Genomic DNA, 13919 nt, shown 5'->3' with positions numbered 1-13919 from the left:
CACTACCAAATGTAAAATAGATGGCTAGTAGGAAGCAGCCGCATAGCACAGGGAGATCAGCTCGGTGCTTTGTGTCCACCTAGAGGGGTGGGATAGGGAGGGTGGGAGGGAGACACAAGTGGGAGGAGATATGGGGATATATGCATATGTATAGCTGATTCACTTTGTTATACAGCAGAAACTAACACACCATTGTAAAGCAATTATACTCCAATAAAGGTGTTAAAAAAAAAAAAGAAAAGAAAACTTCTCATGATCTAACGGCAAGATAACTCAAAACATACCTTCAGTTTTTATCAAAAATATGTTCTACTCTCCACAGGATTTTACAAATATATAAAAAGACAATGCCTGAAGAATATGTCTGTATTCAGAACAATGTATTTAATTAATAATACTAATTATTTAAATAAAACTTCAAAACCCTCACCTAGGCAAACAAAAATTAGAAAACCCTTACCTGATGATAGCAGTACCATTATATTTTGCTGTGGGTTCCCCAATGAGGACATGCCTAGATGATGGAGCTATCCCAACTTCTCCTGACATTCCCTTATCTCCTCGAATGATTATTGATGCGCTACCTGAGTTGAAGATGATATATATACCACTTATGTAGAAAACACATGGATTCACTTAGTACATGCCTGGCAATGTTCTAAGGGCTTTACATATACTAATCTTGTGAGTTAGTCCTCATGACAATCATATAAGTTAGGTACTAATATTATCCTCATTTTACCAGCGCAGACATTTAAGCACATAGAGGCATTGAAGACACTAAGGCAAATGACTTGCCCAAGATCACGCTTTAATGAAAGGGATAAAGTGGGCAGTACTTCCACTATCACTCCCATGATAAGTAAGTACTCTTCTACCATGTGCATTAATCCACTTCTACAGTAACCATTTTGTAGCTCACTGAAATGGGTTATGTGGCTGTATGTATTAGCTATGTAGCAAAAACTAGAATTCTTGGGGGCCCTTTTTTATTTTTAATTTTCTGACTCTGCCATTTGCTTCTAAGTGTTCCTACTAAAATTGAAATAAAAACCATATCAAGTAATTTGAGTATTCATATCATAATTTAGCAGTAACTTAAATAAAATTGTTTGCAGAAGCACACATAAAGGATTGGATTACTATACTATCACTTTCTTTGGCAATGGATTAATGGGATCAAGAGTGGTTTGTCAAGTGCAAGTATATCACAGTTAGAAATATATTATGAATTTTTTATATTAACAAATGATTTACCTTGATCCACTGGTATATTCTTGTTCTTGCGTCTAATTAGTCTATATAATATCAACCCTGACATTTAACACGATGTAGACAACTGAGCTGACTTAAGACTTATGGAAGAATATAATGCAAAGATATGATTCCCTCAAATGCTTGCTGGAAGTACTCTAGATATAAATGCAAAAGGAATAACTACCCTAGGTTATTTCATAGGTGACAATACACAATACTCTACAATTCTGCGAATTTCCTTAGCCACGGAATTCTGCTTCTTTGACCACGAACCCTTGCATAGGATGAAGTTCTTGATGGCAAAAAAGGACATGCAACAGTAACTAAGCTTTCATATCAAAGTTGCTGGGCCATTTTTTATGGTTATTACTATTTGTACTATAATGAAACCATTTTAGATCCAGTAATCCTTTCTCTCCAGACCGAAGAAACAAATTTTCACATGGACCATAGGCAAGTGAGAATTATGATGCCTGTTTCTGAAATGTCAAAATCTAAGTAATTACTTTCTGGTCAAAATAGGCAATAGATAGGCTGAAAGAGACATAATAAGATGCTAAGTTTTAAAATAACATTTTATTAGAAAAGTAATGTGATCATTGTAAGTAGGTGTAGAAAATATAGGTAATCAAAAACAACTATCAACATTTCAAATAAATAATTCCAAACATGTTTATGACATGCACGTGACAAAAACGGGATTACACTGAACATGTTGTTACAAAGCCTATTTTATTAATGTAACAATTATCCATGTAATGAACTGTTCTTAATTTTAATGTAAGTAAGGCTTTTTCTGCCACATTTTTTGAATAGTTGCATAGTATTCTGTTACATTTAACCAGTCTCCTACTGTAGGATCATTTAAGAAGCTTTCATATTTTACTTTATAAACACTGCTAAAACAAACAACTTTATCTTTTAAAAAATCACACAGCTAAGTAGTATGAAGTCTTTGGCGTATGACCTTACCAACATTGGGTATGGTAATTTTAGCTTTAAAAAGTCTTTAGCTGTTATACAAGTAGGAAATAACATCTTTATGATTTAGAAAATGTTTTAGGAATTATAAAAACTAATACTACCTATCTTTGTAACTATTGAGTATCTGGTTACATTTTTCTAAAAATCTACTTTTTTTCCAAAAATGTCGATTTCTCTTACCTTTTATTGGAGATATTTCTACCTCATCAACTGGTACCAGCTGAATGGTGAAACTCCTGTCCTCCTCCCACATGGCGTCTTGAAGTGTGTGCAACACAATGGTCTTCTGGAACTCAGTCTACATCAAATGAGGAGGAATAACACATTTTCCAGATTGACCGAAGTTTCGAATTCTCATTAGCAGAATAACATTTATGTTCATAAGCATTTTTTAAAGTGTGTCCTTTCTGTGCCCTAGAATTATGAGTTTCTGCTAGAGAGAATTACTATGTAAAAATTAGCTCTGAGCATAAATCCGATTAAGGTTCGTAATAGGAAAAAGGGGGGGAAATGTTAACACAACTTTTAAATTTCCTGAAAATTTTCAACCATTGAAAGTTCGATCACTTAGAATTAAATGGTCATAGCATGATGTAAATAGATGAACATCATAGGTCTAATACTTATAAAGGTTATCTTTCTACTACCCATCTTTACTCCTTGCCCTCTACCCACTCCTGCTTCCTTCCCATTCCTTCCATAGGTGTTGATCTCAAGCATTTTCACTATTATTCCTTCCTTCTCTTGGCTTAAACTTAGCTCAGTAATTTCTTGGAACATGGGCTAAGTTTTCAGTGTAGGCTGGAAGAGAAAGAATAAGGAAAAGCAAATATATAGAAGACAACCAGCTTAATACTTCGAGACATAACCGTGACAGAAATCACTTTTATCTTCACCGCCTCCTCCGTATACTGATAAAAAACCCTCAAATTTGTCCTATGCATCACTGATTAATTTTCTATAGTTTGAATTCTGCTGTTTATTGCTTCTTACGTACATCTTAGTTCCATAATCGCATCTCTTCTTTGAGATTTTTATTATTAAAAGCATTATTCTAATCTCTTCACTCAAGCTGTCCTCTCTTCATAAGAGTCCTTTTTTTATATTTTACAGTAACTGTACTTCTTAAAAATTTTATAAGAGCTGCTAGGAAAATGTATACTTCCTGCCTCAGACCTTATTAAATGCACTCATGGAAAATCTATAATTCCTAGGATGCAATTAATCACTCCCATCCCTTTTACTCTCTGCACATTGTCAATTAGTGGCTCTGAACTATATGCTTAGGTACAAAGCCATTTGTTAGAATGGAGACGTAGGTATGTCAGTAGCTGAATATACAAGAACAGTAAAGCTATTATGCAGAGGTACATGGAACGCACCAGGTTGGTAAGCAAAGAACAAGACGGAGAGGGTCAAGTCCAGGGTGACCCATAAACTCACCCCTCCTGATACAGTACTCTGAACAAGGATGGCCTTATTCCCTGGGGTAAAAGATCAGACTATTTGCCATTTTGGTACAGATATCCTGCTCAACATCAGAAAATCTTTCTAATCATCTGGGAAGTAGATCTAGTAACTGGGAAATGACTGCTCATTATTACTATGGAAAATCTTTACAGAAATTTCAAAGTAATTTCTAAATTCTTCTCATGACAAATGAGAAGTTTATAGAGGTTTAGGGCATGCAACTGAAATGTTTCTTGAGCCATCGCATATCAGAACCTAAGAAATGAGTGGATGAAATATCTGTGCCATCTGGCTTGAGATCTTTAATTCCATTAGAGTAACCAACACCTCAAAAATGGTGGCAGAATGTCTAAGTGGCAAATGGATTGCCAGAGGGCATCACCGATTAATTTATTCATCACCTATTAGAAAACTGAATGAAAAAAAAGTATTTGCTTTTGTGTTGTTTGGTGTTGAAAGCTCTGATAAAAGGTCAATAGACTCAAAAAAAAAATAGATTGACCATGTTTCATTGGGATCATCTTATCTTTACGTGTTTGGCCAAATTTCTTTTAGAAAACCACCTTGGGGACCTTCTAGTCTCCTATTTAATTTTTTAAATTCTACTTCGTTTACGGAAATTCATCTGCTTAGACTTTCTATATCTACTATTTACCTATTAGAGTCAATTTCATATAGATATTTACATTCATTTGTCTAGATATGTACAAGGTAATCTCTTAAAATTTTATACTTTCTCTTTTAATGGTTCTTTCTTGCTTGTTCTTATTTTGTGAAGTTACTTTTTGTTGCTTTTAAAAAAGCTTATTCATCAGTTCTACTGTTTTCTGGTTTTTAACTAATTTCCTTTTGCTTTCGTTTTTACTTATTTAGGAAAGATTTATGAAAACATGAAAGCAAAAACCATAAAAGATTGATAAATCTGGACTCTCCAGTTTCTTCTCTTTGGTCTATTTGTCTATCCCAGAGCCAATATCATACTGTCACATTTACCTGTGCTACATATTATCTTAAGTTTAGTTAGGAAGGGGCACCCTCCATTCTTCTTTGTGAGTTTCTGAAACTATTCTTGGTCTTTTGCATTTCCATATGGATTTAAGAATCAGCCTGTCAATTCTCTTCCACCTCTCTATCCCTCCTTCCAGGAAAAAATGAGTTCAGAGTTTGATAGATAAATGCTCCTTGGTTCTGGTTACACTGCATTCACAGTGAAACTCTGTGCTCAGATTAACTGGGAGGAAGGTACAGCCAGTATTCCCTCCGAGAGGCTCTGTGTTCCACATTTCAGAGCCTGAAGTTCTGTGGGTAAGACGCTGCCACTGGATCATTTTAAGCAGGGGGTGGCATAACGAGATCTTCCTTATAGAAAAATAACCCTACTCAGTGGCACGGATACTGGACAGAAAAGAGGAAAGACATGGAGTGGGAGTATCAGTTAAAAGACCACCCAAGGAAAGATGATGGAGGCTCGGATTGTCACAGCCATGACAGAGTATGAGAACAGAAAGGGTATTTAAAAGGGAAAACTGACTAAACTCAGCTGTCAAATATATGCAAGAGTTACAGAATGGGTAGAGATGGGGATGACACCCAGATGTCCGGCTCAGTTGACTGGTTTTGCCCTCAATCAGGGGAGGATATGTCAAGAAAAGAGCAGTTTTAAGGGTGGGATGTAGGTAGTGTCTGAATTAAATTTCAGACATCTTGGGGTGGTGTGTGTGTGTGTGTGTGTGTGTGTGTGTGTGTGTGTGTGTGAGTGATTTTTCTCCACGGTGCCTATGATTTCAAAAAATTCAGAAAATCAAACAAAGACAAATTAGAGAAATACTACAGGAGTCCTGATGACGATCATACCTCATCAAAATGAAGTGTCCCATTCAAAGGACTGAGGTCATCTTTAGCCATCTCATCTATGGTCCACTGAAGTCGGATGGCTCCTTTTCCTCCTGGGGACCGGATAACTGTCAATGTCACATATGAATCAGGGTCATCAGACAAAAGGGATTCATCAACCATTACCTGAAAAAAAGAAAATCCAGTAAGGTTAAAAAAAAAAAAAAGTGAAAAGCAGCAGGAAGTACAAACAGAATCTCATTTTTCTTCTCAATGACTGCAATTTTTGAATTTAGAACTCTAATCACAGCATGTTACAATCATGTGGCAGAAAAAAAATGTTTCACCAAATCCCATTCCCTTTTTGCCCTAGACACTCAGCTACTTGGCATTTCCTAGCCCCTTCTTCAATTAGGTGGAGCTTGTGACTGAATTCTGGCCAAAATAATTCAGGCAGAAGTGAAGTATGCTAATCATTGTCTGGCCATCAACTTCACACAATCTTCCACATTCCCTCTTTCTCCATTTGCTGGATGACTAGAGGAGGACAGAGTCACAGATGGAGAGACTCTGGTGCCTGAGATGCCAGTTGGAGAAGAGGTGTCCATAAGACCCCAACTAGGAACACTGATGTAGGACTTTTGCATAAAGAAGAAATGAACTCTTATTAGATTAAGAAACTGAGATTTGGGGGTTCTTTTATGGCAGTCAGGCTCCCCACATAATACAGACCTAATATGAATTACACATATTGACTCTGTGAAGCAAAGTCCAAACTGAGCCTATACTATGCACTTGTTATGTAAATACAAAAATATAACACAATGCTTTCCATTTTCAAGAAAGACACTTAACGAGTGTATAATTCAATCTTGTTGGGTTTTTATTTCATGAGATTTTTGCATTGGTGCCAAGAGTAGGGATTTGGAGCCAACTGATATTTGTTGAGCTTCTATTATGTGTCAGTTCTTGCACATACTTTATCTTATTTAAGCCTCACAAAAACTCTAAGAAAGCTGAGGAGCACAGATATACATGTATTTGGAGAAAAGGAGCCTGCGATTTAGTTCAGATGTTTTGACTCCACACGCAGTGCTGTTCAAAGCACTCCTGAGACACCAGAAATATCAAGTAAGAAAAAAGCAAAGTGAGAAAGAAAAAAAATCCATTATAAACAAACTGTGTATATAAGTCCTTTTCGTTTCCATAGATAATAATATTCTAGTTTCAGTTTCACAAGCATATTTCCAGGAGTCTCTGCGATTCCCAGTGCTTTGGTATACTCAGCACATTTCCCTGTGAGAAGCTTATTAATTTTGACAGATTAATACCAATAATCCTTTCTCAGTGTTCTTCAGTTCTGAATATAATCTGTCTCACCAAATAATGCTACCAGAATGTTCACTATGCGCACAATACTGTGTATCTTAGATACAGGTTAAAAGATAAACTCCAAGTTATCAAGAGCTATTGGCTATAAGAAAGATACGATACAAGGAAAGTAGCCACAAAGGGTTGAGCCACAAGCTACTACTAATATTATCAACAATTAAAACAGCAATTGACACCTATTGAGGGTAAAGCCCAATTATGTGTGCTTTACATGTATCAACTCACTCCTCACAACAAGGGTTTGGGTACCTTAAATCTTACTTTTAGACTTTAAGACAAGTTGGAAATCTGAGGCTATTACAATAAGACAGTAGTTCCCAGATCAAGGATGCACTAAAGTTATTGCAGTAAGGTTTATGACAGCAGTTAAGATAAAATGAATAAACAGAAATTATTTATGAATAGTAGCATAACTCCTTCATTTTCTCAAAAGGTGAGAGAAACCTGTAAATATACCATCCAATGGCTAAGTCCAAAAGTGTGACAAAGTTAAAAGCAAAAACATTATTATAACATTTCATCAGTTGGAGGTTGGACTACTTAAACCCTGAGCCTTTTATCTAACCTCAGAAGGTAACAGAGAATACACTTTTAGTACATTTAATACATTTTATAAAAATAAATTTCATACTCGTATATATTAAAATATTTCTCTGCATATATGCAAAGAAGGCCTGGATGGAAATATGACAAAATACTAACGATATCTATCTTAGAGCAATAATATTATGGCTACTTTTATTCTTTTCTTTATACATTTTGTATTTTCCAGACTTTTTAGGTTGCCTAGAAAACATTCACAGCTACTCTTTTGTGAATCTACCACTCTTTACAAACACTTATTTCTGCTCATTCCTTTCTCAAGGAAGAAAAAGAGTCTCAAATAGGCTACAGCAGTAGAAGGCTTCTGTTCCTTTTATAGTTTCCATTTTCTTATGAAGTTGAAATTTCAATGATCAAATAATTAGGCAATTATTAGGGTTTATCTAAATTTTGGAGCATCTAGGAAGCCCAGCCCTGATATGCAAGTTGCAGGTCTAGCCTTGCATCCACTGAACAGTAAAGACAATAGGCATTAGACAATTTGCTATTATTTAAAATGATCTATGGTGAATAACTGATTACCTATAAGTGATTAAATAAAGGGAATGGTGACAAAGAAGCCAGAAAAGTTGCTGTGTCTATCGAAATTATCTAAATATTTGTATGATTATTTCATCTTGAAATTTCCTTTGAAAGGTAAAGTCATAATGATGATGATATAATCATGATGTCATAATAATTATGATATAGTTTATAGCATCTCATTGTATAGTTAAGGTAGAGAGATAATTTTGTACTAGCCAAAGCTTCTTTTTTCTCTCTCAGGGGTTGAACCAATAATAATTAGGCTCACTCTTGCAGGTCTTAGAAGTAGGCAGCCCATGAGAAGTAAGAGGGGAGAGAGAGAAGAAATACATAGAAACACAGGAGCTGGGGTGACTGTAGTGTTTTGTTCAATATAAATCAAGATAGAGGGCCTGAAAGGTGGGGAATATAAATCCCTCCTCAGCTAAATCCATTCCTGGGGTGTAAAACCGGAGCATGACAGAACCCTGCCTTGTAACCAGGATGGCAGTCTGGTAGCAGAGCCGGTACAGAACAGAATGCATAGACAAAAAGTACCTCGTAGTCTATTACACCCCTTTGTAACTGCCTGATGTTAAGAGCTCTCACTACTATCAAACTGTGTGCACAGGTTAGCAGACTGGCCCCTAATTCAATAGCCAACTCAAAAGAGCCTTGAGAAAAGAACTGTAAGTAAAGAGTAGTGCAGAGTTTTTTTTTTAAAAAAAGAAAAAGACCTTTCTACTATAAATTACATGAAAAATTAGCTTAGGGGAAGGCAGCCCCCCCTTCCTGATATATTTCACTTACAGTCTTTTCTTCAAATCCAAACACTCCAAATGGAGAATCATTCTGTGGAATAACAACAGTTACCACAACATCTTCTCCAAGTCTGCCACCTCCAGCCACCCTGATTAAGGAAATATTGAATATCTCCATGAGTTCAAATTCAGCATCATCAATTATGGTGATTTCTATCACTGCGATAACCTATAAAAGAAAAGAAGGAAAAGAGGGAGGGAGAGAAGGAAAAAGGGAGGGAGAGAGGCAGAGAGGGTAAAATGTAATAGCAGTTTTTGATCGCATATATTTTAACATTTTAGTTGAAACTTAGAAACATAGTACCAAAGAAAAAAGCAGGAATTTTTGCCTGTGGTGTTCATAATACTATTTTAAAGTCAGGGAATTCCCTGGCGGTCCAGTGGTTAGGACTCTGCGCTCTCACTGCCGAGGGCCTGGGTTCAATCCTTGGTCAGGGAACCAAGATCCCAGAAGCCGTGCAGTGAGGCCAAAAATTTTCTATAAAAATTTAAAAATTAAAAAAAAAATAGTCACATATTTATAGTATTTCAAAGTCAAAATTTTTCAGTCTACTGTTTCCAAGATAGAGGAAATTATATATGTAATAAAATATAGGATAATTTATAGATTCAAAAAAACAAAGAAGGCTTATTCTTGAAGAAAAATATTTAAAATGTCACGCAGGCTCTAATAACCATTGCACAAACATAAATTTTAGTATACTTAGCATTAATACGACCTGATATAAAATGGTACCATATAAATTATTACTGTCTTCTGTAACTAGAATAAATCCCTTCAGTTTCAAATTACTGTTCTTGTAATGTAGGGAAAAAGGCAGGAAGAAAACCCAAATTTCATGTTTTTAGAACTCTGTGATCAGGAGTTCATTCATCTGTCTGGATCTATGTTACAAGTTTTTATAACTTATAAATGAGTAAAACTTTGGTCCAGCTTGTGATTTCACTATTAATCATAAAAATATCCCAGCTGTATGTCCATATTTAAAATATTTTCTATATCCCAAAGGGAAATGACACAGACATTTATCAAAAAATGAAGTTTTCCTACCTAAATCCACCTTTAATATAGTAACAGAGAAAAGTGAGAAATCTGGACGTCACATTCAGAGAAAGAGAAACCTGAACAAAATCAAATGCTAAAATATAAGCTTGTCAAAATGTCTGCACCTCAAATCAGTACTGTAGAACACAGAATACTTTCCCTACAGGATGTTAAATTTAAGAATGATGAGGATCCTAAGGGTGCTGCTAAGTGATGGGACTTTAACTTCATGAAAAGAATAAAGTCCTGATAATATAAAGTTGGAAGGTTACTTCAACGAAAAATCAATTTATTTGTTTCTACTTTTAACATGAAAATCTGCATTTCCCCTCCTTTTAGTAGGAAATGTTTTAAAGTCTTAAATTTGTTAAAATCTCATAATTTCAAATATTAACAATAGACCTTTATGTGTAGGAAAATCTAGATCTGTATGCTTATCTTTTAGCAGTATTTACTATCCCCCTAACGGCAACTAGTAAGTTGATGCACACTGTGCAAATCTGTGCAGGCAAAATCAGACTGCATGTAAATAGATACTGCTATTCGAAGTTACTAACATTTTCATGGTTGTTCACATGCTTTTTCCACTTACTGATTTAAAAATTTATCAAAAATTCTTACATATTGCAAAATGCCCAGTTCACAAGCTTACAATTCTTAAGGAATATTTTGTAATTTTTAAGATTGGTTGGCCCAAATCTAGAATACTGTTTTTCAATTTTTTCCAGTTTTAACTACTTTGTTCCTTTTCTATCATTTTAGTGTTTTTTAATTGTAAAAAAATCTTTGGGTAGTAATAAATGTACATAATAATAAATGTCTTTAGTAATAAATGCATATACTTCTGCAAATCCTAAAAATATTTATATTTATAATCATTAAGAAACAAATAGAATATAAGAACCTAAAGTTCATAGGAATAGTCTAGTTCATCAGGCAGTATTTTATACATTCTTAGGCACTTCCAAGCCAGTTATTATCATTTTATAACTTCTATTTAAAATAGAGTAAGGTGGGGAATTTCAGAGAGGGTAAGATTCTTCCCTATTTATATTCTCTTCCCATGTCCATTAAAAAATTATACATTAACTAACGATACCTCTGTTGGCTTGACATGGAAATTTAGAATTTAATACATTCAGCAATCACTACTGCACATTCATTTGGTGGATGCCTATAAAATGTTTCAAGTACAACCAAAAAATGTTAATATGTCTATAACTAGCATACTTGTCTATCTGCAAATTCAAGAATCCCGTGAGATGGCTTAAAGTCTTCCAGGCCAGCACTGTCCAGTGTTGCTTTCCAATAAACAGTTACTGCCCCAAAGCTTCCAGCCAGCCGGACTACAGCAACTTGAAGAATGTTCAGGGGTGGAGGTACCTCATAGGCAGTAATAACTCCACCAACATCCTTTAAATAAAGAATGTAAGTTAAAATGCAAGACAAAAGTAACTCATGTAAGTCATCACTTTCTAAACTTATTATTTCTACTATTAGTTCTTATACTTCACTCTTCAAAGTAGAAATCAATAGTTGACTATAAGTATGCATATTCGGTCTTCAGAACTCTTACATTTAAATGTAATGTAAATAAACTTGCTTAATCCTTTGTTCTAGCTCAAAGAGAACTAAGAATTAGTCTATAAGAAAAACTTCAAGATGGGTATTTATTAATACCTACAAGAAAAGTCAATTATTTTTCAGAAAATATATGATACTGGCCAAGTCAGATACAAGCTTTTGTTATTACTATAAATGTGTGAAAGTTCCTCTCACTCTGGTAACATGAAAATTAAAAATTCCTCTGGGATCATCATTTTCTTCAATCATTATCTCAACTATTTCCATCCCAGGCCTCCGCACACTTGGCTGTCCTGCAGAGAAGTCAGAGTTCACCAGGTACACCTCAGTGATGTTGACAATAAACCCTTCCTCCAGCTCGGGGACATCATCCTGGGGGTAAGGAACAGGGGGAGGGGAGAGAGATGGTGGTTTTTTTTTTTTAATATATTTGATTTGCATTGGAAATACAATATTTTTTCAGTAAAGAATGACTGTCCACAGGCACGGGCAGCTCTACCACACATATAAAAAAAGATTCCTTTTTATATTTTAGTACATCCCCACTGACAACTTCAGAATCTTAGGGGATATTCAAGCTTATTGGTGATGTTTCAATGGAAGCCACATACTCAGGAGCAAGTAAAATAATTCTTTAAAAGTATCTATCCTACAATTTTGACCACATCCTACTGAATATGTTTTACATATATAACATCCCCTCAATTTAGGAGAAACTGGTAAATGCTACATACATCTTAAAAAGTGAAAGCTCTGGACTTGTAAATCTAATTATAAGCCTATATTTTAATTAACTTTTTAAAAATTGTTACCTTATTTTTCAATAGGTAATAAAAAATTTCCAAAGATAGAAAGAATACCTAGAGAAAAGGAAAGGAAACCTCCGCTCTGTCCCATCCCTTACATCTTTCCAGAATGTCCTCTCCAGAAGCCACTATTACCTAATACTACTAATACCACTATTAATAACACTAATGTTATGATATTATATTCATTTAATAGGATATGATAATAATTAATATAGGACTATAATATATAAATACAATATTTAATTATATATTAGTGATAATACTATTAACAAATTTCAGTTTCTTGGGCATCACTACAGACGTATATACACATTCTCTTTAGATGAAGGAGAGAAAGAGAGCACTAAAACCAGATCTAAACCCCATCTGAAGACTAATCTTAATTCAAGTGATTGTATCATGGAATGAAAACACTGTCTTGTAAAAGCAATAATAAAAATAACCAGATTGACTTGGGTATTTTATTCATTCAATCATTAGTTGAAAACAACTAACAAAGCAACAGAATAGAGGATCCAACCAGACACATAATCAATCCAGATTCAATGTTTCAAAGTTCATTCAAACAATATTACAGTTCACAAATAAATATAAACAATTAATACACTTGTTATTTTATCTTTCAGTTATTAGTCATTCATTATTAAATATTAGGGTGGGTGGGAGCATTAGAGTACTTGTATCTTTATACTTAAAAGGCACCCTTTTTAAAGATTTTACCTTCAAGAGTATTTTCCTTTATTTTACATCACATTCATTGCAGCCTTAGACTCACCGGCAAAATGGCAACTTTGACATAAGTTTCTTTTATGTTTTCTTTCATTATTATCATTGGTTCTTGTAGCACATAATCTTCATTCTCAGTGGCTTGATTACTGACGTGCAGTAAGAAATTGGGCTTAGCTACCAACTGAATGGCTATGTCTCCAAGTAGTCCTTTATTTCGAACAATTTGTAACTGAAGAGTGGTGATGTTCTCTGTGAGACAGACATGCCTTAAGTAGGTAAGCTTTTCTACTTGCTGTTGATGCTATTCCAAGCACTTAGGATAGAATGTTCTGCACTACCCCTTTCAGACCGGTAAAAAAGAGAGGTAAAACAAAGACAATGTATACTCCCAAGGAGTATTTAGTGTTTTATCCACCTTGTCTCCAAAGTTGTGGTGAGAATCACCACACGCTGTTAGCATTATATCCCAGTTCTAAACCCTCACTTCTGGTACTCTAATTCACTCTCCTATGTTGCACATGTCATGCACTTTAACAGAAACTGCTGAAAATCTTAGGAAAGTGCATACCTGCTGGTTGAGCAGAGGGGCTAATTACAAATGCCAGGAAGATTCTTTGAAAATGAAAAATTAAGCACACAGAGTCATCATTTAATAACTAATCATTAGAAGAAGAGCAATTTCGTTCTTACAGTAAAGGTGGCTACCACAAAGCTCAAAGTATTTCCCAGCACGTATTTTTTATTTCATTTCTTAGAGTTTTTAAATTTAGTTTGCTATATAAATGAAAAAAATGCTTGTCAATTTCCCTACCAGTCTGTGAATTTCTAATGACCAAATACCCTGTCTTTGTTTCCAGAACACATAGCACAATTTCTGGTACTTACTAG

General features: G+C 34.8%; 1 protein-coding gene across 1 annotated transcript in view; it reads right to left on the bottom strand.

Annotated features, from left to right (window-relative positions):
* The window catches only part of ADGRV1 (adhesion G protein-coupled receptor V1), a 199633-nt gene that overhangs the window by 25686 nt on the left and 160028 nt on the right, over nucleotides 1-13919 (bottom strand). Inside the window, exons 54-60 of the mRNA XM_089908569.1 lie at nucleotides 13078-13280; nucleotides 11689-11865; nucleotides 11140-11322; nucleotides 8854-9033; nucleotides 5566-5730; nucleotides 2422-2539; nucleotides 461-584 (exon numbers count right to left, since the gene is read on the bottom strand). Of these exons, the coding sequence (XP_089764695.1) occupies nucleotides 461-584; nucleotides 2422-2539; nucleotides 5566-5730; nucleotides 8854-9033; nucleotides 11140-11322; nucleotides 11689-11865; nucleotides 13078-13280 (1150 nt within the window). The remainder of the gene's footprint in view (nucleotides 1-460; nucleotides 585-2421; nucleotides 2540-5565; nucleotides 5731-8853; nucleotides 9034-11139; nucleotides 11323-11688; nucleotides 11866-13077; nucleotides 13281-13919) is intronic.

This window comes from Delphinapterus leucas, chromosome 3 (genome assembly GCF_059928025.1).
Source record: "Delphinapterus leucas isolate spDelLeu-1000000601 "Yukka" chromosome 3, BTC_Dleu_Yukka2, whole genome shotgun sequence".
Lineage (NCBI taxonomy): Eukaryota > Metazoa > Chordata > Mammalia > Artiodactyla > Monodontidae > Delphinapterus > Delphinapterus leucas.
The sequence above is the reverse complement of the archived record's forward strand: the minus strand, read 5'-3'. Positions and strand labels throughout refer to the sequence as shown.